Source organism: Sus scrofa, chromosome 18 (genome assembly GCF_054392235.1).
Source record: "Sus scrofa isolate SSC_HxYL_T2T_F1_AM1 chromosome 18, Sscrofa_HxYL_maternal_Yorkshire_Landrace_v2.0, whole genome shotgun sequence".
Lineage (NCBI taxonomy): Eukaryota > Metazoa > Chordata > Mammalia > Artiodactyla > Suidae > Sus > Sus scrofa.
Window position 1 is genome coordinate 46,394,781 of NC_139400.1, and position 26,465 is coordinate 46,421,245.

The 26,465-nt window shown below is 43.9% G+C and overlaps 1 protein-coding gene across 3 annotated transcripts in view; it reads left to right on the top strand.

Annotated features, from left to right (window-relative positions):
• Positions 1-26,465, top strand: part of AOAH (acyloxyacyl hydrolase) — a 180,809-nt gene that overhangs the window by 71,621 nt on the left and 82,723 nt on the right. For all 3 annotated transcript variants that reach the window (XR_014834240.1, XM_021079244.2, XM_021079245.2), the window contains 6 exons: positions 2,292-2,362; positions 9,856-9,916; positions 11,136-11,206; positions 12,113-12,161; positions 14,726-14,774; positions 16,387-16,481. Coding sequence is in view for 2 of the 3 variants with exons in the window: in XM_021079244.2 (XP_020934903.2) it covers positions 2,292-2,362; positions 9,856-9,916; positions 11,136-11,206; positions 12,113-12,161; positions 14,726-14,774; positions 16,387-16,481 (396 nt within the window). In the remaining variant the exon portion in view is untranslated. The remainder of the gene's footprint in view (positions 1-2,291; positions 2,363-9,855; positions 9,917-11,135; positions 11,207-12,112; positions 12,162-14,725; positions 14,775-16,386; positions 16,482-26,465) is intronic.

Sequence of the window (26,465 nt, forward strand, 5' to 3'; positions counted from 1 at the left end):
AAGGCCAACCATAGCTGGTTCAGCCAGTCTGCTTAAGTCACTCAACAAGAAACTGAAACATCACATGGAATCCTTGACTACTACCTTCAGAACTTTTATGTAATCAGAGCAGAGGATAATACAGTTGTTCTCCTATTCTCAACATACATCTCAAAACTTATTCTCAGAGCATTGCTTACCTCACTAGCATAAACTGCCTTGGCATTAACTCGAAGGCTAATTAGGATTTTACAATTTTCATTTCTGTCACCAGAATTGCAAGCATAATTCATGGGGCAAGATTCCAGTTATTCCTTGCAAGAAGCCAAAAAAACAAGCAAAAAAAAAAATCAACGGAGCAATTCAACAATGAAAAAACTCCTCAAAGCCCTCCTCCAATTTATTTAATTTCTAAATTGAAGCTATCAAGGAAAAAATAATCAGGAAATGCAAATAAGCATCTCTGAAAAACTGCTTAGAGGAAATTGGCTGTAATTAATTCCACTGTGATGGTTGATATAACTGCAGACCTATAGCCAGGATGCAGAGAGAAACACACAGGAGGTCGCACGTCATTTCAGCCCAGCCTGTCAGCTGGAGAGTCCAGGCTCTCCCACTTTGACCCGCTGTGTACCCCCTTTCACCACAATTTCCTTTCTTGAACCCCTGTTTGTTGTTCTGTATTCATTTAACATCCTGGGGTGGGAAAGTTCCAGATGCAAACAGAAGCTGGTTATTTAAATAAATGGCAAAATGAAAATGCTGCCTAAGTCCTGTGCTCAGGGACAGCCCAGATTTGAGACCTTTATTTTAGGTGGGATTACACGTAGCCAGGTGTGATATTTTCAGTCCATCGCTGAGTTAATAATAGCCCACATTTTCCCTCTGTCTAGTAAGGTTCAGATTGAAAGGAAGGGGCTATCAAACATGCAAGCAAAAACTTCTGCAGTGCTGCTGTGTGTCTGCCTAAGTTCGCTTTGCAATTAAATTATAAGTAGAGGTTAGTTCTTTCCATACTGTGTGATGAAAGCCTCTGTCTTAACAGAAGGAGTTCTGGGTGTCCCTGGACAAGTTCCACTATCTACTGCCCATGTCCTGGATCCAGTTTTGGCACAATGAATGTCAAAGACAGCTGCAGCCTTCAGGCTGAGTTTTGACAGTGAACAGCTGTGCAGTTATAACATTTTATTCCATTGTACCATTGGTGTAGTAATTAACAGGCTGTTCCTATAAATTTTTTGATATATTGGTTATCATCCGTGTTAAAACCTACATTGCCATTAGATTGACTAGACTAAGGTCTTCAGACTAAAGTAAATATTAAAAGAAGTAGCTCAAACATTCGATTTCGACCTGACTTTGAACTCGGAGTCTTAGAATGTGTCTCTTTCCAAATTGCCACCCTCGCTGTGGCATAATTGCCCGCTGGGGTTTGTTTTACGCGGCTCATCTCAGTCAGTTCCCGTGTCTCTAAACACCCCTCCTTTGGGCCACCATCCCCCTCCTTCCACCTCACATCAGTGGTTCCCAGCCGGTGACAATGTTACCTGCCCACCCCTCCCCTGGTGACATTTGGCAACATCTGGAGACATTGGGGGGGCTGCTGGAGACAAATAGTGGTTCCATGCCAGATACGATGCTAAATATCCTACAGCTAGCAGGAGAACCCGGAACAAAGATTATTGAGCCCCAAGTGGCAGTAGTCCTAAGGTTTGAGGCCCCTGGGATCAGGCGTGAGATCTTTATCTGCCAGCAGATCCTTTGCCTTCCTGTCTCCCAGAGATATCTTTTTTCCTTCACTTCTTCCTTCCTTCCTTCCTTCTGCATCTGCAGCATATGGAAGTTCCCAGGCTGGGGGTTGAATTGGAGCTGCAGCTGCTTGCCTACACCACAACCAAAGCAACATGGAATCTGAGCCACATCTGTGACCTACACGAAGCCGTGCCAGATTCTTATCCCACTGAGCAAGTCCAGGGATCAAACCCACATCCTCATGGACTATGTTGGGTTCTTAACCTGCTGAGCTACCATGGGAACTCCTCCAGAGATGCCTTTCTGAAGTACAGAAAGCAATTCTTCTGCCTAACACCTTCTGGGATGCCCCATTGACCGCAGGCTTGTCCTAATGGAATGAATACAGAGAGTGGGGACAGGAACAAGGGTAACTTTAGTTATGTAAAAGAGCCCCAATTCTGGAAGAAGAGTCCAGAAAGCCAAACCATAATGCCAAGAGGAGGGGAAGGGCCTTTAGAAGTTGGAGAGCCGTCCCTTGAACTAAACAACTCTCTTTGCTTTTGTTTTTTTCTCTCCAGACCTATTCCAGAAGTGATTCTGATATTTGTTCCCTCCCATTTTTGGCGAAGATCTGTCAGAAGATTAAATTGTACGTATACCACGTCTCCCTTCCTGAGCACTGGCAGGCGAGAGCATCTTTGGCTGTCTGTGTTTTCTTAGGACTAAAATGATCTTCAAAGTTAAAAGGCATCTTACTGAAGGTGGAAGTGTTTCTTGCTCATGACTTGTACAGAAACGAGTAGATAAATTAGCTCAGAACAACCCATTTTGGAAACATACTGAATACTAGCATCTTTGAACCTCCAAGTCCAACTGACTCACATCCTGGGCTGGAACACAACTTGCCTGCCAGTGAGACCTGTGAGTGGTTCAGTGCAGGCTCCTACTGCACTTGGGGACAGCCTCTCCTTGCTGTGTAAGATACAGCCAAGGTCAGCCATTTGCCATGGCAAGGACTCTTTGAGCATCTTTAGAGCAAGGCACTCAAAAGGCTTGAAAGGGACCATTTTTTCACAGGTCCCCACCTATTACCTAAAATATGCAGCTCTGATATGTATGAGCAGGGTTTTAAATTGCAGAGACGCTGTCCAGAGTTCTCAGGCCCTCCTGTCTCAGCTTAAAATCTCATGCTCCAGCTCCACTGAGTCTGAGTTTAGCTAAGTGGCATAGTAGTCACTGTCTGAAACATTAAAAGACAGAACAGTGTCCTGAGAGTCACGTTGGACAAAGAGGTAAAATAGCACAGGTCCACCTTCCACCAGCCTGCTTCCCATGTGACGAGGGCGGCAGCTGCTGCCAAGCAGCGTATGCCTCTGTTCTAGGGGCCAGATGCTGAACTTGCAGTGCACTGAGTTCTCACTCCATGAAGTAGGGATTATTATTATTACCATTTTGCAGAGAAGGAAACTGAGTCTTACAGAAGTACCTTCTCCCAGCCACAAGGACCCAAGATACACCCCCAGATATGTTGGGACCCATTTGTTCTTTAGAAACATCCACTTCCATGACTCCTGTTCAATGCTGCCTCTTGAGCCAGTTTGAGGACTTGAGCCACTTAATGTTTCTGAGCCTCAGTTGCCCCATATCTGAACTCAAGCTATAGACTCATTTGGGGAGTTTTGTTTTTTTTTTGTTTTTTTTTTCTCTTCTGGCAACCATGAGGTGTATGGAGTTCCCCAGGCCAGGGATCAGATCCGAGTCGCAGTTGTGACCTATGTTGCTGCTGCGGCAACACCAGATCCTTTAACCCACTATGCCCAGCTGAGGGGAATAGAACCTATGTCCTGGCGCTGCAAAGACAGGGCAGTTTTTAAAATGCAGACTCCCTGGCCTGAGACCTGGCAGGAGAGTGCAGCATGTTCCCAGCTTCCTGGTTGGCTGTGTCCTCCTCAGAGCTCATGTCCTCGTTCAGGAGTCAAACCCTAGATGCTCCATGTACAGATGATGCTTTAATGACTTCAAATAATGTACCTTCTCTGTGAGACAGTCACTGAGAGCACACCATCTGCCCTGGCCCCTGTTGCTTTAATTCTGACTCTCCCTCAGGCAGCTGCTGTCACTTGAGCCCATTCCAGTTCAGCCTGGCTCTCACCGAGAGGGGTTAGAAGGGAGAGCTCTCAGGGGTGAGAGTCAGACTGCCCATTTGGACTGAGAGGCTGTATTAGTTTCCTAGGACTGCTGTAATAAAACACCACCAAGCGGGTGGCTTAGAGCAGCAGAAATGTATTCTCTTCCAGTTCCAGAGGCTGGAAGTCTAGAAGCAAGGTGTTGGCAGGGTCCCGCTGAGACTCTGCTCCTTTTGAGATTCCCTCTGAGACTCTGGGTCAGATTCCTCCTCGCCTCTTCCAGTGGTGGCTGTCCATCCTTGGCATCCTGGGCTTGCACCTGCATTACTCCAGCCTCTGCCTCCCTCTTCCTATTTGGTCATCTTTCCTGTGTGTCTCTCTTTTCCTTTTACAAGGTCACCTGTCATAAAGGATTAGGGCCCACTCTAATGACCTCATCTTCACTTGGTAACCTGGGCAAAGACCCTCTTTTCCAAGTAAGTTCACATTCACAGGGACCAGGGGTCAGACCTTCAGCCTATCTTTTTGATAAACACAGTTCAATCCACAGCAGAGGCACTTCTCCTACGTCCCGTTATCCTTCATCTCACGAGCTTCATGGAAGCCGAGTCCACTGAACACTCCCTGTCTGCTTTGAAAGTATCTCAGGAGAGGAGAAGGCTATGCTTCTGACCCACATTCAGAGCTTCTGAGGGATCCAAGAGTTTAAAAACTTCTCCTGCTTCATCTGCCCACATGAGTTCCTACGAGGCAGCTGTGTAAAGTTCTGGCCTGGATCCCAGAAGCAGTCATCAACACCCCTTTTCATGAATAGATGTGGAGGCAGAGCGCCTCAGGACATGAGGATGGAGGGGAAATAGATGTGAAAGAAGATGCTGGCGGGGCTGAGATGCGCCCAGGTCCCCAGGCCCCTGATTATTTCATCATGCCCGGTTCTCACTGAATTGAGACCCCTGTCCCTGCCTTGCTGAAAGCACTGTCGCATTTTCTGTGTCCAGCCTGGGCCAGCACAACCCAAAACGGCAACTCTTCACTTGAACCACCTTTGGTAAACTGAATTCAAGAGCAGCTGTGGCCAGGGATTTTCCTGGCAAAATTTAAAAGGGAAATTCTTCTGTTATGAAAAAGCAAGAGCAGTATGTTTTTCTTCTTTCTGAAACGCACTGTGCTTCTAGTGTAATTTGTACCAGGTTGCAGTTTATTGCACATTTAAACTCAGCCTCATTTATTCTTCAACCTGTGGCTGAGTGATAATAAGAAAAGTTATCTGGTACTGCCTCTGCCCTGGGAGCTCTTATAAATGCAACCATGTTAGGCAGACACCATTACTTGTCCCCTTTTTAAAGACGGAAAGTCATTTGCCCAAGGTCACAGCTAGTCATGGATAAACTGACTTTTGAACCCAGTAGCCTAGTTCCAAAGGCCAGGCTCAGAGCCATTTCATTGTCTGTCCCTTGACTCTGAGCCCCATTTTCAGATGAGTTAGTAAGTTCCAGGTCATTTACTGCCAGACCCACTAGAACAGTCAGCAGGTGGTAGAGACAAGACCTTCAGGTCTTCTATTGTGTAATCCTACCATAAAATCCCCTCTAGTAAGAACGCCTTTCCTGCTCCAGGCCTCTCCCTGCTCCCATCCTGTTTGGTTTAGTGCCTTCAAAATACACTGAAGGTGACCACGCTGGTGGGAAGTTTTCCAGCTCACAGCTTGGCTTTGGCTGCTCAGCTGGCCTCCTTGGTACTCTGCACTCATGGGTGCCTGTTCCTGAACCCTCTTCCTCTCTGGCCGCTTCCTTGTCAATCTCCCACACCCCGAGACAGCTCTTGGAGAGCAGGAATTCCATTTCTAGGTAAACTTATCCCTGGTACCTACCACAGTGCTTAGCATTAGTAGGAACTCAGTGAAGAAACAAGGGACTAAATAAAGGAAAGGTAATACTTTATTAGAAAAACAAATATGTTGGAAACCAGGCTACTACCATGGGGCAACCAGGTTTTGGTTGTTATTGTTTTGTTGTGATCAGAATTCACAGTGCCTGTACACTGCCTACTTTTTATTGTAGCAGTTGTAAGCAGAGGGGTCCCCTCTGAATAATCTTTTTTGTTGAATTTCCAAACACATAAACCCACATATGTGTTATTTCACATTAATGCACACACAGACTGTCATATCCTATGTGAATTGTGTTTTTAATTCATCATTCTTTGCTTTTTATCACTTGCGCCTTCTTGCCCATGCCTTTCTCGTTCCACCCACATCATCCCCTGTCCCCACCACAAGGTGAGCCATGTACACACATCAGGTTTTCTCTCTTCTCATTTTGTTGTACAGAGATGCATATAACACATCCACACACGTCTGAGACTGCCACTCTGGCCCTGAATTGCTGCCCGAGACTCCAATGTGGGGCAGACACACGTGAAAAATTTGTCTCCCTTGTTTTCTTTTATTGTCATGCCCCAGTTTCATGACACAATTTTAGGGACTTTGAAACTTGAAGAGCTCCCTATTATGTAATGAAGAACATTCAGCTGCAATCATAGTTGCTCACTGGATCAAATCAGCTAGCCCGGCCCAGGCAGGCATAGGGCAAAAGCAGCAGGCAGGCGATTAGCCGCACCAGCCAACGCGATGACTGGGCTTCTAGGTATTTTCCCCATAAGCTTCTCTGCCTCAGACATCTTTGCCACCACAAACATTTTCACCGTGTAACTAATTAACCATGAGGCAGTTTTGCTGTAAAAGATGAAACAATGAAAGATAAAAGTCAGACATGAAAAAGGACATCATGAAACATGAAAAATGAATGACAAAATTAAAGAGACTTTATCATGAGGGACAAAACATCTGAATATATTTAAAGTGTGTGTATATTTCACAGCAGTACTGTGCAAATGACTGATCTTATTTGTGTCTGGTACCTAAGTGACTGTCTTCCAGGTCTTTCATTCTCAGTATTTTACACATTGTTTTTACTTGTTGATTCATCTCCTCGTTCAGCATCATATTTTTTTCTTTTTCACTAAAATTTCTTCATTTGTTTAGAGAGGTGTCCGTTTCCAAAAACTAAGATGCATATTTATACCTGAGCTTTGTATCGCACTGTTGTTTGTTCCTAGCGTATTGTCACAAGTCTATTGATAAACATTCCAAAGTTCTGCACCTTCCAGGCCTTGGTCGCTTTCTCCTCCATTGTGATGTGTTTCAAATAAGAAGCCAACTCTTTGGACAAATCATCATCATCTATAATGATTTTTGTATTTTATATATATATATATATGTGTGTGTGTATATATATATGTGTGTGTGTATATATATATGTGTGTGTGTATACACACACACACACACAAACACACACACATATATATCAAAAGAAACTCTCAACCATCGTTTTACCTTTTATGGCAAAATTGTTTTATGGCCAATTTTTTACTCAGTGAAAAGTTTGCCGCAAAAATGCTTGCTGCAAAGGTGATTATGGCAAAGAAGCTTATGGTCAAAATACCTAAAAACATCAGACACACGTAACTGGATGGAACACTGCATGGCCAGGAACCTGAAAATCTGGAGAGTCTATGAATTAGATTCAGGATGCCTCCAGAAAATAAAATATTGTAAGAGCAGACATCAGATTCCTATTTTCTCAACCCTAGAAACCATCCTTGGAATCACTGCTAGCATTGCACATAATAATGAAAAGAGCAAATATTTTGTAAGTGCTTATCATGTGCTTGGCACATATCTTCATTCTTTGCATGTAGCACCTCATTTAGTCTTGGTAACAGCCCTAGGAAGCAGGTATTGACATTGACCCCATTTACAAATGCAGTAACAGATGTACAAAAAGATTAAATAATTTGCCTAGGGTTACCTAGCCAAGTAAATAGCAGCCCTGTGATTCAAACCCAGGGATTTTAACTTCAGAAACTAGAGCAGCATTAAGGGGCTTCCCATACTTTTTCGTCCTACTCTAACACCCATCACCTAATTATTTGCTTTGAAAATGTTTTCTCATCCTTTAACTTTCACATTAAGTTCACCCCCTTCCCTCTGTAGGGTTAGAAATGTTTTCTTTCTTGATGCACAACCCTCTTACAGCATTTTCTCCATAGTACTGTAGTTATCTTTTTTTTTTTTTTTTTTTGTCTTTTTAGGGCCACACCTGCAGCATATGGAGGTTCCCAGGCTAGGGGTCGAATCGGAGCTCTAGCCACTGGCCTGCGCCAGAGCCACAGCAACTCGGGATCCGAGCCGCGTCTGCAACCTAACCACAGCTCACGGCAGCGCCGGATTGTTAACCCACTGAGCGAGGGCAGGGACCGAACCTGCAACCTCATGGTTCCTAGTCGGATTGGTTAACCACTGCGCCACGACGGGAACTCCTGTAGGTCAAGTTTTGACACCAAATGAATGATTGCAAATTTGAGAGTAAGAAACCACCCTTGGTTTTCAGAGCCGTTTGGATTGGGGGCTATAAATAAGAGATTTCAGAGTTGATGTCAGTTGCAGTTTATTCTACTTTGCATGACCAATCTACTCTGTATGGTTTTGGTTAGTCATTTTGGGCCTTTAAAATAAGCTGTTGATGGTTAACAGTGAAGTAGCTTTCAAGTTCTAGGGACAACTCTTTGTTCCTTCTTTCAAGGACAAACGCTCATCCCCAATTTGGCAAAGGTAGGAGGGGATCACTTTGGCATCCTCCGTGAGACCTTTCACCCAGCACCTTTTCTCAGCCTGGAAGTATGACTGTTTGGGTCCGTTTGCTCTCTCTCTCCCTCCAACTCCTCTCCCTCTTCCTCCATGTTTTCCCTCCTCTTCTCAACTAGAAAAATAAGACAGCTATCCAAGAGGTCAAGTACATACACTAGAGAAAACTCCCTAGTCTTATAGGAGACGTCATTTCCCACGAGCTCCCCTAATGTGGATTTCCGGGGGGATCTACCATCCCCGAGTTCATAAGAGGCTCCACACCACCAGTTAGGCTCCATGCTGGCTCTGACTGAATTCACTTGCCTTGACTCTCAGAACTGCCGAGAAGCTCTTGATTCAAAAGATAACCTACTAAAGCCTGTAGAGGGTCATTTTACTGGCTCTACATTTTAGGCTCCAAGAACAGCCTCACCCTGCCATAGGACTGCAGTTCCCTGCTACCCTGTAAGTGATTATCCTAGAGGGAAAGCCTTGTTTGCCGTTTGGAAGCTGGAGAAAGTCTGGTAGTGAGGGCAGGGTAAAATCCTCACTCAGGGCAGATGTCCGTGGTTTTGGCGTGAACAGCTTGGTCATCGGTCACATCAGAGCCCTTGGTTTCCCAGGCTCATGAATGGGAGTAAAAGTTGCCAGTTGCCAGTTAAATGCCTCAGTTCTCAGAAAAAGTGGTTTAAAAGAGAATAAGCCTCAGAAAAGACTTCTCTCACAGAATGTGTAACATGTATAAAGTCTGCAGTACTGAGCTCATTGACTGGACCAAAAATACAGTTTTCTTCTTTCCTGGGGACCTCAACATCCACAGACCATGCCCTCTAAAACTTTGCTTCCTTATTTCATTTCCCTGCATCGCCAAGTGCAATGTTAGAGGGAAAATAGTTCTATTGGGTGGAGAGAGAGGAGGAGCAACATTTTGGCTGGTGGTCTTATTTTTATGTTATTAATTTTTATTTAACCCTTAGTTGTTTTTTTTTGGCTTGTTTGTTTTCTTTTCATGGCCACACCTGCAACATATGGAAGGTCCAGCGCTAGAGGTCAAATCAAAGCTGCAGCGGAGGCCTACACTACAGCTTGCAGCAATGCTGGATCCTTAACCCACTGAACAAGGCCAGCAATCGAACCTGCATCCTCACAGACACTATGTTGGGTTCTTAATGCATCAAGCTACAATGGGAACTGCCTTATTTTTATTTTTAGAATGGGCTTCTGTCACATAAACTCAACATGGCCATATCTGAAAATGCCTCTGTTTGTTTTCACAAACACAGTTTCTTTTTTCTCAACTCACTAGGTGTTCTGTTTTCTTTTTTCTAGAGCTATTGAAAATTCTCTGCCATTCAAAGATACAGATTCAGACAAATACAGTGTTTTCCCAGTAAGTATTGGTACAAGTAACCAGATGTTCACTAAATAATGCATTGCTTCCTACAAATTTATTTCCTTTAATAAGATTGACTACCATTTGAATGTATTATTAATTTGATAATACACTGTTTTATGATATTTACAGACTTTTTGGTATCTTACTAATGCATGGACCATCAGAGTGGATCTTAGTCCTAGGCTGTTTTCATTTCCGGAAGCTATCCCAGCTAGAATTCTCCATGGGGATAACAGTTATCTTGAAATGTGTTATGAATTATTTTGGAAATTCATTTTTTTTTTTGGCTGCACCCACAGCACGCAAAAGTTTCTGGAAATAGACCCTAGCCACAGCAGTTACAACACCAAATCCTTAACTACCAAGCCACCAGGAAACTCCTTGGAAATTCTTAAACCTACTTTAATTTACTTTTTTTCAAGTGTGTGTGTGTGTGCTTATGTCTGTGTATGCATGTTGAACAGTTAGGATGTTAGCAGGTTCTCTGTGAAGCCCAACAAGCAAGTAACAGATGTCACAAACTCTCCAAAGTTTTGGGGATCTCAGATCATCTGCCTGAGAATGTGGAAAATAAAAACATTGTGTGACATCATCATGACCCTCGATTCTTTCAAATCAGAAGTGAAAAACATAATAAATCCACACAATTACCACTTTGGCTTGAGATTTTTAAAAAACTATTCCGTAGAATGATTAATCATGGGACCAAATAAACCAGTGGTTTCAGAGCCTGAGAAGACTGACCGTTCACAGAGACAGTTCAGGGAGTTGGATGGTCCTGCTGTTTGTGGAAGTGGACACACACAGGAACACACATGTATACACAGACACACGTGTGTAAAACAGGCCTTTCACATAACCACCCACATGGATGCACACATTCCCACATCCACACATTCACCCCTTCCACCCAAATAGCACACACCCAGTAGCACGTATACACACACAGCCACAGACACATGCTCTCTCTCTCTCTCACACACACACACTCACACACACATACACACACACACAACCACCTGTGACTGGCCCTGCTACTGTATTACATTTCCTCTTACACAGGATATCTCAGCATATTCATCTTAATTTTTGCCGTGATCTCTAGCGTTCCTAGACTGTATTTGAATTTAAAACTGCAGACACTGTGACTGGCTTTCCCTGTGGGTAACAGCAAAGCAGACCTGACCCTTCCTGGTGTCCTCTTCAATTTCAGACCCTGCGGGGCTATCACTGGCGAGGGAGGGACTGTAACGACAACGACAAGATGGTATACCCGGGCAGAAGGTAACCGTCTCTCTGCGAGTCACTGGTTATGAAAACTGCCGTCTGAAAAGGAGGCAGGAGGCATAAAGACCTCCCCCAGTCTAGGGGATTCGTGCTGATGGAGAGAAGGGCCCTCCGTGTCCCCGCTGAAGTAAAGCTCAGTGAAGAAACAGTGTGGGTTCATTCATTTGCCCAAAAAATGCTCATCAAGCACTTCCTAGCCACCAAGCACTGTGCATCACACTGGGTGGCAAACAAAACAGAAGCAGGCCCCCTCTCATGGAGTTCACAGTCCAGTGGGAGAAACAAGTGAGTGGACAGGTTAATGTGGAGGTGTCTCCAGCCTCCTGCACGAGTTCTGTAGGCAGCCCTGGGCCCAGAGGAGTAGCCGCTCCCACCAGGAGCCAGACAAGGGCTGCAGTGTGTGGGGCATGGGTCACATTTCAGTCCTGGCTGATGTAGAGCCCATCACATCTCCGACTTCAAACAATGGGCACGCCAGCCTTGCTCTTAGCTGTGACTGCAGTGCCAAAGCGTTACATCAACCAGATGTTTGGGACTCGAGGGGCATAATTGTAATGGTGTCACCTGTCGAAATAAAATGGACTGCAGATGTGTCCATTGTGCTCATCAGCATCTTTTTGCAACAGCACAGTCCACGAGCATAGGCAGTCATGGAAACACCGCCTTTGGTCCGCAATTCCCAGCAAACAGCCAAAGCTGTGATAATGACAGAGGCTGAGTGAGACTTCTGTGTGCCCCCACACACGAGGGCACGGGTCACTTTTCCCAGAAGAATCTGTCTTCAATCATTGTCTGTCAATGATACTTGATATAGCACCCATTCATTCAGTCACTCTTTTGTGGTGCTAACATTCAGGGTGACAGGTACTTGCTGAAGACCAAGTTGATGTGTTTTCTTCCTAGGCCCGACAGCTGGGATGTACATCAGGATTCGAACTGTAATGGCATTTGGGTAAGCAGCTCAGTTCGCACTGAATCCTGTTCTCTTGCTCTCCACCCTCCGTAGAAGCCCCTTGCCTGGGTGCTTTAGTCAGACCAGAGGAAGAAGGAGGCAAACTAAAGCAGCTCTTCTGCTGCTGTTTGGAAGAGGGGCGTAGAATCCAACGGCACGGGAAGAGCATCCGTAATGTGATGAGAGTTGAGGCTCAATCAGTCACAGCTTCCGTAAGCCTTGCTTAAGGTCACTCACATCTAATCCCTTTATCCTGTTGGGAAGAGTGTGAAATTAAATGGAGAGCGGTGTTAGCAAAGTTTTACAGCAGCCCAAGCAGCTGTTGGTGCAAACCCCATGCTGTCACCGTTCGTTGCAGCCATTTTTGTTCTATTTCATAAGGCTAGTCAGGCAGAGTGGAAATTACACCGTGGTCACCCCACCACCCACATCCTGAGGCATCTGATGTCAGTGCCCCAGTTCCCTAGGAAAAACGGATTCCTAGGGAACTGGGCTTCCAGGTAGAGGAAAGGGAAGGAAGGAGGAAAAACCAACCAGACACTTATCTGAGGACGATAAGGGCAGCAGACCCAAGTTTTATTGAGGTCTTGAGCTTATATGATCTGATGGGTCTTCACCAAAAAAAAAGAATACCACATAACAAAGACAAAATCAAGTATGAAAGTAAAATTAATTAGAACGATGCAAGAAATCCTAGTAAATACTGAGGCCTTCGAAATTCAGGTCCCTTTCTTTTGAGATCTCTTTCCTGATTTACCGGGAGTGCTTTGGTAGAAACACTGTTCCAAGTGCAGCCTGGCTTCCCCTCTCTACTTAAAACACTCTGTAGCTCCCAGCTGCCCCCAGCACTCACGCAGGCAGAGATCACACAAACTAGGAGCCCTGAAGTTTAAGATTCCTCAGCTTCAAAATAGATTGCCTCTGAGTGGTTACCTAATTTGCTTGGATAAAGAGCAGAAGGTTTCTATAAATAGTTCCCTCTCTCCAGGACATGGATGGTCTATGCCTTTTGGAATAAGGAGAACAAGACAGATCGTACTCCCAATAGAGCCCACCCCACCCACCCTATCATCAACCACACTACCTTTTCATGATGAGAAGATGTCTGCCCTTGATCTTAAGGTATCAAGGTATCAAGACCTCCAAGGGAGCTCTTGTTCTGATAAAGGCGAGCTTAGTTGTCATGTTGGAGGACCACGGGGGTTATTAGTGTGGGAAGCTGCAGTCTTGGTTCCAGGTCATCGTCCTTGCCTCAGCCATGGGATGCCACCTACATGAGGAAGGCCAGTGAGAGACTGTGCTAGACCAATGGAAACCCACCAGGAGCCCAGGGAGCTGAGACTCAGAGTGTATCATCCGTAATAAGAGAAAGACACCTGACCTGCACACCTGTCCTTCTCCATGGAGAAAAAAATGATCCACAGAATCACAGACATCAACTCAGAGGGGACTTGACAACCACCAAGTCCAGCATTTCCCGAGAACTTCAGTGTTTAGTGTGAGGTTAAAAGGTATGGGGGGAGGGGCGCTATAGCCAAGTTTAGAAAGTACTAGATCGAGTTAAGCCTGAACAGTTTTCATTTCCGAATTTCTCAGCATCTTTAACATTTGAATGCACATGGTGAGCCCCCGAAACCCCAAGTGTGAACACGCTGTTTCCAGGGCATCTTTGACCATCAGACACTTTCTTAGAATACTGTTTAATGCCATTAATAGCTAGCAGAATGCCAGTGCTCTCCAGAGCACAATTTGACAAGCAAAAGAAAACAAAAACCAAAAAAATGTGTATGTGTGCACATGTGTGTGTTTAAAGCTTTCCCTTAAAGCTTTAAAACTAGACTCTGCGTGAACCTTCGAGTGGCCAGCTGTTTCACTAATACACAGCTTTAGGTTTACACGTCAGAAAGTCATCTCAGCTGGGGTAACTCCGTCCCACTCATGGGCCCAACCTCACGTCTCGGTTTCTCTCTCCTCATTTGCATTGACACTTGGGATAATTGTGTATGGTTTAGCCTGTCTTGTTAAACTGTAGGATGACCAGTAGCATCCTTGGCCTCATGCACTAAAAGCCAATAGTTCCTTCTCCCCTCATTGTAACAACCAAAGATGTCTCCAGAAATTGCCAGATATCCCTTGGGGTTGGGGTCGGGGCCAAAATCAGCTCCGTAGAGAATCCCTGCTCTAGAAGCACTGATCCTTAGCCACTGGAGATGTTAGCTTCAGCTTAGAGACTGTTGAACCCACTCTGACCCTGTGTCCCAGTCACTGAGCAGACCCCTGGTGCTCCCTCCCGGGGCCACTCCTAGCCCTCAGAGCCCTGCCCTGCATCCTTCTGAATGAGATCATCACTTTCTAGATTGCTCCTTATTCCTGTCAAACTGAAAGCCCAACTCACTTACATAGCATATTGCTATGTTGGATTAATGGCTCAAGAGACTTTAAAGGGTTTTATCTACTGATTTGCCTTGGTGTTTTTAAAGCCATTTGGGAAGGATTGCCGGTACATATCTCACATCTATATACAATTTAAAATAACTGCTAATCTCATCATTTCTCTTTTGAAGGGTGTCGATCCAAAAGATGGAATTCCATATGAGAAGAAATTTTGTGAAGGTATGAACTGTAAAATTCAGTGTACTTATTACAGTAGAATATTCTTTTCTAGTCTGAGTCAGATTGAAGCGAACAGACCACACAAGTGAAGAAGTGCCTGATGTTACACCATAATGTTGACCAATTTATATTTATTTTCATGACAAATTAGAAAAATTCATGAAAAACATAATAGAAAAATGAGGCAGAATCTAGACAAAGCAAAACTGAATTTGTTTAATTGATTCCTTTACTGGGGTGTTGGAAGCTTTAATGATAATATTAGAAAAGACCTTAAGACAGATAACAGGATAACTGAAATCCAGCACTTTTCCAAAGAAGAAACCAATTGGAGGGGATAGATTTTAATCTTTTCCATGTCCTTCTGAATACGCTACAAGGTCAGACATCTGGACCTGTACCGGTGTCCTGGTGTCGACTGAACTAAAGACTCTGGGAGACTTGGGAAGGACCTCCAAGCTATAGCCATTGAGCGTTCCCCCAAATTCCTGAGCAAAAGCTCTGTCTTCTAAATACTCTGAAGCCACAGACCCTTGGGGAGGGGAAGATTCTCTCAGGACCTTTTTATTTTGGTCTTTTTGTCTTTTTAGGGTCACCCCCACAGCATATGGAGGTTCCCAGGCTAGGGGTCCAGTTGGAGGTCAGAGCCACAGCAACTCGGGATCTGAGCCACGTCTGCAACCCACACCACAGATCACAGCAATGCCGGATCCTTAACCCACTGAGTAAGGCCAGGGATCAAACCTGCGTCCTCATGGATGCTAGTCAGGTGTGCTAACTGCTGAGCCATGAGGGGAACTCCTCTCTCAGGATCTTAAAGGGGTTTGGAAGAGTATATGCATCACCTTTGGGTAAGTGATTGATTTGTGTAGATGGGCATCTCTGAATCAGATTAAGAGATTCTTCTTTTTTTTTTTTTTTTGCCACCCCGGGGCAATGGGAAATTCCCAGGCCAAAGACAGAACCCATGCAATGGCAGCAACACAGGCCACTGCAGTGACAATGCCGCATCCTTAACCTGCTGTGCTACAAGCATACTCCCAGATTAAGTGGTTCTTAACCTCCAAACATGTATGGCTGCACAGAAATCTTTATATCTCCATCTTCCCATTAATCAGCAATAACTGTCCATCCAGTGCTTTTGTATATATAGATTAAGGACTTTAAAAGACCAGGACGACTTTGAAAACTCAAAATTGCTCCATAAGATCACTGATTCTTAAAGTGAATTACTACAGAAATAGGTATGTTTTCCAAGAAAGCAATTTTCAGAACCAAAATTTAGGGCATATTTTTGAGTTCAGAAAAGTTTTGATGCTTTTATTCATCCATCATTCACTCAAGATGGTGCACTGCAGATTGTTCTGTGCTGAGCTAGGAAACACACCTGCATCTGTATGGCTTAGCTAGCAGTTTCAATGGCCTAGAAATCTCATCCAGTTCCTAAATGTTATGCTCCTCACCCTCCAACACACAGAAAGTGGCAGTGCATCACTGTTATGATGCTGTGTGCATGGAATACACACCAGGGTATGTAGTCACCTAACTACCCAATCTGGAGGCTCCAAACTATTTGAGTGCATAAATAATGCAAATAAATTGTGCCACCTAGGTTCACAGCCCAGGGGAATCATTTTGCTGGGAGACTCGGCCGGGGCTCATTTTCATATCCCTCCAGAATGGATCACAGCTTCGCAGATGTCTTTGGTAAGTAATTTTGTAGTAATCATCCCGGATGTGCTGGCCTTTGTGTTTGTTTCCCCCTTGCTCTCTATAAATGCGATGCCAGTTCCAAACAGGTGCAGATTTCCCTCCTCAGCACAATCTGCCGTGAAAGGCACATCCACAGCCTTTTCAGTTCAGTTAAGTTCAGACAGTCTGATAAGAACAACAGGCGCATAACAAGAGCCACCTTGTCCATTAGAGAAGGAGGATGGTGCCCCTGCCAGGTGGAAAGGAACCTTGGGCAGAGTGGGAAGCCATGGTCATATGGCCACCTTGGCACATGGCTCCCTCTTCACTGTCTTAGAAAATGGAAACTCTGACCCAGGGAAATTAAATTACAGAAATGACCAATTCTTCCTTGACCCCTTTGCTCACACTGAAGAAGTGGGACAGGAATTTGAACCTTCTCTGATTGACCCTCTCCCAAGTTCCAAAACTGGGCAAACACAGGTCTCCGTTGTGAAGATGAGCAGAGAAACTTTTGAACATATAAAAAATGTTCATGCTCTCCAAAGAAGAGAGCTCTTTTGAAAAAAGCTTGCTGCAGGAAAGCAGTATTTTGTAAGATGGTAGATTTAGATTCTCAACGGTAATTTCGAGGAGATTATACTCATGAAAAAGGAACAATATGAGATCAGGGAGGGCTACTTTTAGAGGAAACAGTAATTGCCTGATGTAAAGATGCAATAGCATGCTGACGAGCAAGCTGGACAATGCAAAAAACAGGATAAGCAAAGCAGTTGGCCAACTAGGGAAATTCTGGAACTCAGCGAAAAGGCATGCAGGATGGGTCCTGGAGACTTAACAGAAACCCCCAAAGAAAAGAGCACATCAGGGAGAGAGGAAGTGGTGACAGTAAACAGTAAAAGATAATTTTCTAGAACTGAGGAAATCCCTGACTTTAATCCAAAATCCCAATGAATTCCAGAGAGCGAGAGTATAAAATAGACTGTCCTTATCGTGTCTTGCTTTTCCATTTTATTCCAAATATAAAGAAAAATCTTACAGCCATTCTGTTCAACAAACAATCAAGCGACATACTAGAAGGAAAAATCCTGCATTTTTCAACAGTAAATTTCAGAAAATAGGGAAATGGCCTCTATAGCATTTTGAGGATTATGTGTCAAAATGCTCCACCCAGAGTTCCCTGGTGGCTCAGTGGGCTAAGGATCTGGCATTGTCACTGCTGTGCTCTGCTTACTGCTGTGCTCTGCTTACTGCTGTGGCACAGGTTCAGTCTCTGGCCCAGGAACTTCTACATGCCTTGGGCATGGCCAAAAAAAATCCACCTGCCAAGGTATTGTTCCTATCTGAGGGCCACAAAAACATATTCTCAGTCATTCAAAGATTCAGAAAACAATAGATTTATGCCTCCCTAAAAATTATTTTAAGAAATATTCTAATCTCTTTGAGCATGGTATTAAAAAGAGGAAGTCATAAAAAGTTATTAGACTTAATTTCATAAAATTTTCAAATGTATGCAGTGTTAAACATTTCAAAAAATTAAAAGACAAATGAAAAGCTAAAATGCTTATTTATAACATATAAGACAAGATTTAAATCCTCTAATAACAGAGTTCCTGCATATCAATAAAGAAAAATCATTAATTTTTTAATGATCAAGAACATAGCCAATAAAAATGAAGACATCTTCATCTTCACTAGTAGTCCAAGAAAAAAAATTAAAATATCAATGTGATATCTATCATCTGTCAAATAGGCAAGTGTTTAAAAATGATAAAGGCCTACTTTTAGTAAGAATATGAAGAAAGGGACGTGTTCATTCACCACCAGTGAGAGTTTAAGTTGCTAGAACTTCTCTGAAAGGCCACTTGACAATATGTATAAGGTGACATTAAACTGTTTGTGATTTTTAACCAATAATTCCACTTCTGAAAATTCATCTTTAAAACGAATCTGTCATTTGCTCGAGTCCATGTACATGAATATTCATCAATTATTTATAAGGGCAAAAATGAAAAAAAAAGAAATTAAAAATCAAAAAATAGGGGATTAAATAAGTAGAAATATATTACATCCATAGAATGAAATAGTATGCAACTGTCAATACACATGTTATAAACTCATTTCTTAGCAAGAAAATACGTTCATGATAATTTGTTAAGGGGCCAACCCAGGTTACAAGGCAGTTAATACATGAGCTAGTTTTTATGAATATATAAATGTGTTCATGTGTGCAATCAAAACAATTGGAAGGTTGTAGATCACTGGTATTCTGGATAACTTTTTTCTGATTTTCTTCAATGAATTTTTGTTATGTATGTATCAAATATTTGAGGGATTGTTTTGTTTGGTTTTATGAAAATAGCTAAGGAAACCAGCTAAAGAATACTAAAGCGTTACTTTTTAAAATCTTTATCAAAGCCCTCCAAGGTAGGTGTTACTACAACACAGCCTCACTTTGCAGACAAGTACTCACAGAGGTTGAAGAGACTGACTAAAGCCACACAGCTAAGAGGTGCAAAACCCTTTCCTGTCAGCATCATCTTGAACTAGCCACCTAACCAAAAACTCTGTAGATGATGATAGAGACTGTCTCAGGCAAGGCCATGCGCTGCAGGGAGCTGAGGTCTATGGAAATGCTTTGGAAACTGTATGTTGGATTCAAAACAGATTGACACATAGCTCCCACAGTGCAGTGGTGGCAGCTACCCAGGCTAGTCCATGTCCTATCCCACACCTGGCCTCTGGAGGTTGACATGAGGGGTGCCCCTCACTTTAGGGTTCTCCTGGGGAGGACAGCCTCTGTCACACTCTCACTGGACAGCTTGACCCACAGGATGCTAAGTCTCTGGGGAAAAGAAAGACCCACTGAGAAAACACTTCAAAAAAAATCACCCCACAGTCCCGGGAGCCAGCCCCATCCTGGAGTCTGGACAGTTGAAATTTGGATTATAGCATTTTTTAAATCTGCTATTTGCAACAACAAATGAATTGAAATACTGCGGATCAGCAAGTGTCGGTTTGGCACCCACCCCACCCCTGTCGCTTTTTGGCAGTAAACGAGTAGTTTTGAGAAATGACTATGAGAATGGCAGTGATGCAGGGCCGATGAGGAACCCAAATAGGGCATAATATTAATTGAGACTCATGAGTTTCATCAATATGTCAATAAGGCTATCGGTGGTAGGGACAATACTACAGTTTTAGTGTCAGTTTGTCATCCGTTTCAAGCCTTGGATGTTCTAGGGTCTTAAAATGTCTCTCCAGGTTAACATTCCTCTCCAAGTTCAAAGTTAGCCTGGGCCGCTTTAGTGGGATACCATTTGATTAGGATGAAAGATGGGACAAGAAGAATAAAAAAGAGATTTTGCTCAGAAAGCTGACATTGAAAATGAAGCTTTACCACCAAGTAATTATCAAAATAATGCTGCACACACCACCCCAAATCTCAGTGACTTAAAACAACCATCACTTCTCACTGACACACCTGTTTTAGGCTGGGCTCTGTTGGTCTTGGCTCCAAGCTGATGGTTGGGTCCAGGTCTGCTCCACACGTCCCTCGTTCTTCCTTGGTGGGTCAGTCTATTCAGAGTATATTATTTTCGCGGTCATGGCAGAAGAGCAAGAAGACAAGGTCCCCACACAGACACATTTCCTGCGTCATGTCCACCATCAACCCATCCACCAAGACCAAGATCAGTGGGGCAGGAGTGAGAGAGGGAAAAGTGTGAATAGTTCCTCTATTGCTTTTATCTAATTAGAAATGTTAAACTTTGGTGGACAAAAATAAGCAAATACAGAAATTATGGAGAAATTACTGACATTCCCCTAACACTACCATCCAGAGAGAACCATTTTAACATTTTGGGGTGTCATATTGGTTTTGAAATATTCTTTTAATATTCTTACTGGGGAAAAAAAAGAATATATAAAGTCAATATTAGAAGCAATTTTGAGAATATTAAAAAAAATTACCCCCACTATCTTAATGTTTTCTCAGTATGTTTACACTCTTACCCAGCATTTTATCACCACTGTGCACACATACACACACACATGCACACTATGTGGTCACAAGAAGAGCAAGTACACAATTGGCAATGCTCCATAATCATTTTTGCACCTTTCTGCTTGGTCTTTTTACTCATTATATTGGCCAGTGTTCATAATATCCTTTTCAGTGTACAAGCCATAATCCACAACTAAATGTTAAGTTGATTCATTGTTTAATTTTCTGGCTAGTATGGATCATGCTCCTTTTTTTTTTTTTTTACTCATTTTTTAATTGAAGTCACCCTGGCGTATAATACTATGTAAGTTTCATGTGTGCAATATTGTATTACAACTTCTGTGTACACTACGCTACGGCATGCTCACCACCAAAAATTTAGTTTCTATCCATCAGCATACAGTTGGCCCCCTTTACTCAGTGCCCATCAGCAGAGGAATGGATGAAGAAGATGTGGTACATATATATACTGGAATAGTACTCAGCCATTTAAAAAAAAATGATGAAATCTTAGCGTTTCCCTTGTGGCACAGTGGAAACGAATCTGACTAGTATCCATGAGGATGCGGGTTCGATCCCTGGCCTCACTCATTGGGTTAAGGATCTGGCGCTGTCGTGAGCTGTGGTGTAGGTTGAAGACTCGGCTCAGATCCTGTGTTGCCATGGCTGTGGCGTAGGCTGGCAGCTGTAGCTACAATTTGATCTCTAGCCTAGGAGCTTCCATATGCCACGGTGCAGCCCTGAAAAGCCAAAAAAAAAAAAAAAAAGATGAAATCTTGCTATTTGCTGCTACATTGATGGACCTTGAGTTGAGGGTTTTAAGCTAAGTAAAATCAGTCAGAGAAAGACAAATATATGATTTCACTCAAATATGAAATATAAAATACATGCTTTAAAAAAAAAAAAACTTCCAATTTTTAAAACTTATCATCTACAGAATCTCTTCATTAGCACAGAGTCGGCCTAGGTATAAGTACCATGCCTAGCAGCTATTTATGAGGTATACTAAGCTCAGATGGCCCCTGTTTTTGTTGTTTGTCTTTTAATGCTTCTGGTGAGAGTAAGCAAAACATCAGCAAATCCTAACCCAGGACTTAGCACGTGCCAAGCCCTGCATTAGGGGCAAATGACCCAGAGGTGAAGAAGATGGAAAGAACCCAGGTGCTCAGAGAGCTTCAGGCCTTGTGGGGAAGTGCAGACAGACAAGCACATAGGCAACTCCAGAGTGATGATACCCACATGCTCCCCAGAGTGGAGGGAACAGGGGTGTCAGAGCATCCATCGTAGCAGACCTAGGAAGGAGTGTCTGAGGGGCTGCAGGAGCACATGCAAAGGTTCACAGGGAAGAGGGTGCAGCATTCTGAGAAAGTCAGTAGGGCTGAACTGACTTTGAGCACAAGGTCTGAAGATAAGAGAAGAGCCTAGAAAGGTGGATAGGAGCCCATTTCAAAGGACTTGAAAGCCACGTTCAGGAACCCAGAGTTTATCCTGGAGCTAATGGGAAGTTGTCACAGGGGCTTAAACTAAGAAATAGCATATTTGAATATCAGAAAAATCACTCTGGTTAATGGGCAGGATGAAATCCGATGTTGCCTTGAGCTGTGGTGTAGGTCACAGATGCAGCTCAAATCTGGCGTTGCTGTGGCTGTGACATAGGCTGGAGGCTATAGCTCTGATTTGACCCCTAGCCTGGGAACCTCCATATGCATCCAGTGCAGCCTGAAAAAAAAGACAAAAAGAAAAACCAGAAATTCGGGATGCTTTTATAACAGATGTTGAAAGTTGAACTATTTCTTTCTACCTGTTTTAACGGAGGCCCCAAGGCAGTGTGGGCCAACTCTTCCCACCTTCCACAGATATTCGAAGGACTTCAGAAGAACCGGCCAAAGAAGGGAGTGAAAACCGTTTCTGCAGTCCATAGCTGAACTCCTGCCTTAAAGATCTAAGAGAGCTGAGGCTGGGAGTGGCTATGTCAATATGGCAGTGGGGGGTAGGGGGAGGAGAAAGGGGGTTCAGGCAAGAAGACCCGCTAGGAGTTTGTTATGACTCCAAAAAAAGTGTCCTAAGCTAGACGAGCTGAGTGGGGAAAAATAGAAATGGCTGAACTCAGAAGTTACCTAGAATCAACAATGAACAAGTACTTTTCTCACACCCTCCCTGCTCTTCAGACTTGACGTCCAATTTCTGAAGAGACCACCCTCCCCCAGCTGCGTATCTCACCAGGCTGGGGTTAACCCAGGGCTGTTCCTGCGTCCTTGAATCTGGGGAGGCTGCCTGGACTTCCTCCTCCTCCCCGCAATGCAGGGTCTAAGCCAGCCTTTGGAGATACTACTGCAAGAGTCTACCCTCCTAAGAAACTCCTGGTGCTTCTGGTTCCTCTGTACCACACTCCCTGACCCCCAGAGTTGCGGTGAACTTATAATTCATTGTCTAACCTTGAGAGAAAAAGGATTTTTACTGTTAATTATCAAGGACAATAGCCATTAACCAAGACTAGTCCAGACAAATTGGGATGTCTGGCTGTCCTACTGATAACACAAGAGCCATTGTGGAACTGATACCGCGAGTCAAGATCAGTGCCCAGAAAGGAATTTCAAGCCCCTAAATTAGCTCTGTGAAAAATAATCTTGGGCTTTGAATCTGACATCCCTGGTTTCAAATCCTGGCTTAGCCACTTGTCTTATTTTCTCTGAGATTTAATTTCCTCAAGTATAAAATATAAATAATGATAGATATCTGATCAGAAATTCAGGATGTTAGAGTTCCGTTGTGGCTCAGAAGAAATGAATCTGACTAGCATCCATGAGGATACAGGTTCTATCCCTGGCATCACACAGAGGGGTCAGGATCCAGCGTTGCCGTAGGAGAGACATGGACAGGTATCCCCAGAGACTGACATCTAAAGAGTGGCGTCTGAGCCTCTCGTGAGTAATATAAGGGTGATGATGGACAGAGTGTGTGTCCCCGGGCAAGGCCATAAAAAAGGTGGGGGACTTTTCTCCAGCCTGTTCAGCCTGTTCAGCAGACAGAGGGTCTGCATTTGGATCCTCTACCACAGACTGTGACACAGGGAAAGACCCACTGGATCCCTCCATGGGCTCATATCCCACACGCAAAGGAACGGTGGTGGGACCGCCTCTTGCAAAGTGGACATCTGTCTGGGTGGCCTCTCTAGGTATCTGATGATGGGAATGCATAGGATCAACCAAGACCCTTTAGGAATCCACAGCGTGTTTGGTGCCATTCCTTTGCTGCGCCAGGTAGTAAATCATATCCTGGAAAGGGCTGGAAGTGCTGGAGAAAAACAAGTGTTCATTGTTCCATAATAGATCATTCTTCCCTTTATGAAACTAGTCCACATTTCTTTGCCTTTGCCTCCCTGTAAGGCAGAAAACTCCTGCAGCTGCATCACCCATCCCAACTGCACACCGAAAAGGAATCCACAGCCCTGGGTATCTTTCCTGCACTAGCCCCTCTCCCCTCCTGCTCACTCCATCCTCTAGTTAAAACAGTGTGGCACCCGAGAGGCCTGTTTATAGCTAATTAGATTAGGAGTGTGTTCATCTGGAAAGATATTTGTAGTTCAGTAAAGAGAGTGTGAAGAATCACCCTCGTGGTTCCGCAGAAACAAAGAATTCTGAACCTCGCCCTGCTGGGAGCAGAAAGACTTTTCTGCCCTCTTCCTTGTCCGAACAAACCTTAGTGGCTCTCCAAGATGTCCTTTGTCGTCAGGTTCAAAATGAGCTTCTCGTATCACACAGAAGATCTCACCCTTGGAAGATTTCAAAGAGAAACAAAGAGCAAATCTGAAAACACTTCCGTGCCATCTTATTTTTTTTTTTTTTTCAGGGGAAAAACAATCACTGCTTGAGTTGTTTTGTTGAAAAAGAAGGGGAGGGAGAAAGATCATCAGGGCCAGCAAGAGATGCTGCCCTCCTGCCTCTTCCCCCATCTGCTTGAAAATTATTTCCAAAATATTAAAAGCTGCGTTTCACTGAACCAGAATTGCAGGATGGGTGGTGGGGGGCGAGGAGGGAGAAGCGATTCTGAAATACAATTTCCCAAATGTTTATTTTGCTGGCAAAGACTGTTGCCTGTACTATTATAAAATCTTAGCACGACCCCTGACAGGCTGTTGTCTGTAGGCTAAGTAGGCACAGATTGAATTTCGTGCTGCGTCAAGGACAAAATGAATCCTTAATCTGGCTGCAGAAAAATGCATATTCACCAGAGAGCAAAGCAGCTCCAGTCTTTCAAGCCCCTCTGCATTTCGTTCCTCTCTTGAGATGATTTTGTAAATCAGACGAGGCTCTTTATTAGCCCACAGACAACACAAGCAGTATCTGGGCTCTCTCACCCGGCTTCTCCCTAACCCGTCCTGCCCCTGCTCTCTGCATTTATCGGTGAGCATAAAGCTTCCATTAAGCACAAAGGCTGATTTTCATGGTGCATAATAAAATATGGAAATTCTACCTCCGCTAACTTCATGTTGACTCCAGAAACATGAAGAGTTAGCGTACTTTATTATTTTTTTCAGATGTGGAAAGGCGGTTGTTTAGTAAAACTGGACAAAATTACATTTTCTTGCTCCTCAGACATCTTGCAGGCTGGTAGATTAAAGAGGCCAAACCCTGAGAAGAGACTCCTCAATCCTAGTTATTTCGCATTTGTTCCATCAGAAAGAGAAGGTTGTGTGCCCCGTGGTGAATCCTCTTCTCCAACAGTGGTCAGGCCATGAGAGGCAGAGTATTCTTCTGTTCCCTCTCCCTGTTCACCGGCACAGGCCAGACGGGCTGTTGCCTTGAGTCCTGATCAATTCAATGCCCTTTTCTTCCTTCTCAAGGTGAACATCTGGGTCTCCTACCTGCCAGCAAAGTCAGGTGCTCTTGAAGACTCATTCTTCTGAACACATCAGTGATCTTGGCCTTCCCTGCCTCCTGCAAGAATTAAAAAAACATCAACACTGGTTGTTATGAAAAAACTACAAGAGGAAATTATTTAAAGCTCCATACTTCTGAAAGGCATTTATAATTACTCAGCCCACATGCCTGCTCCCCAGCACATTAGAGCTCTCCGCACAGAGAGGCAGCGTGAGTCAGTGAACACCTGTGCAAGCCAGTGTGTTGCTAAGACCGGAGAACAATCTCTTGCCCCCTGGTTAATTATATCTACCGCTTTGCTTCACTCGCCTTCCAGTTCTTCAGCCATCAAATGGGTTTCATGACTCTTCGCAGGGAAACATTTTAAAATCTCAAATCGGCTGGCATGTGGGAAGAGGGAAATGCTGGCATTTAAAAGTAATTTTTTTTTTAATATTTCTTCCTATTAACTTTCGTTTTTTTTTATTTTTTATTATTTTTGTCTTTTGTCTTTTTAGGGCCACACCTGCAGCATATGGAGGTTCCCAGGCTAGGGGTCTAATTGGAGCTGTTGCTGCCAGCCTATACCACAGCCCCAGCAACTCGGAATCCAAGCCGCGTCTACGACCTACACCACAGCTCACAGCAATGCGGAATCCTTAACCCAATGAGCAAGGCCAAGGATCCAACCCGCAACCTCATGGTTCCTAGTCAGATTCGTTTCCATTGGGCCCCAATGGGAACTCCTAAAAATAATTTTGGATGGTTGGGATTGATCACCATGTGGTCAATCCTTTTCCCTTTTCTATTATTTATTTAAGCACTAACCCTGTGATTTATTTATTCAATGAATGAGTAGAGGGATGCCTTTATCTACTGCCCCATATCCAGTGAAAATGCACTGTGTACTCGGACTTTTCCCACAGAATTTCAATTCCTTCCATCGTTATTTCCAGAGTGACTGCAGAACCATATCCAAATTCCTAACAGTGAAAAAACAAGAGTTTAAAATTACCATTCATCCATTCGTCCCTTCAGCTAATCCTTCCATGCCCCTCCTGGGGGAATGACATAGATTACCCAGCCCAGCTCTCACCAAGGCCTGGGGGTCAAGACTGGCTTCTGTGGGCTTTT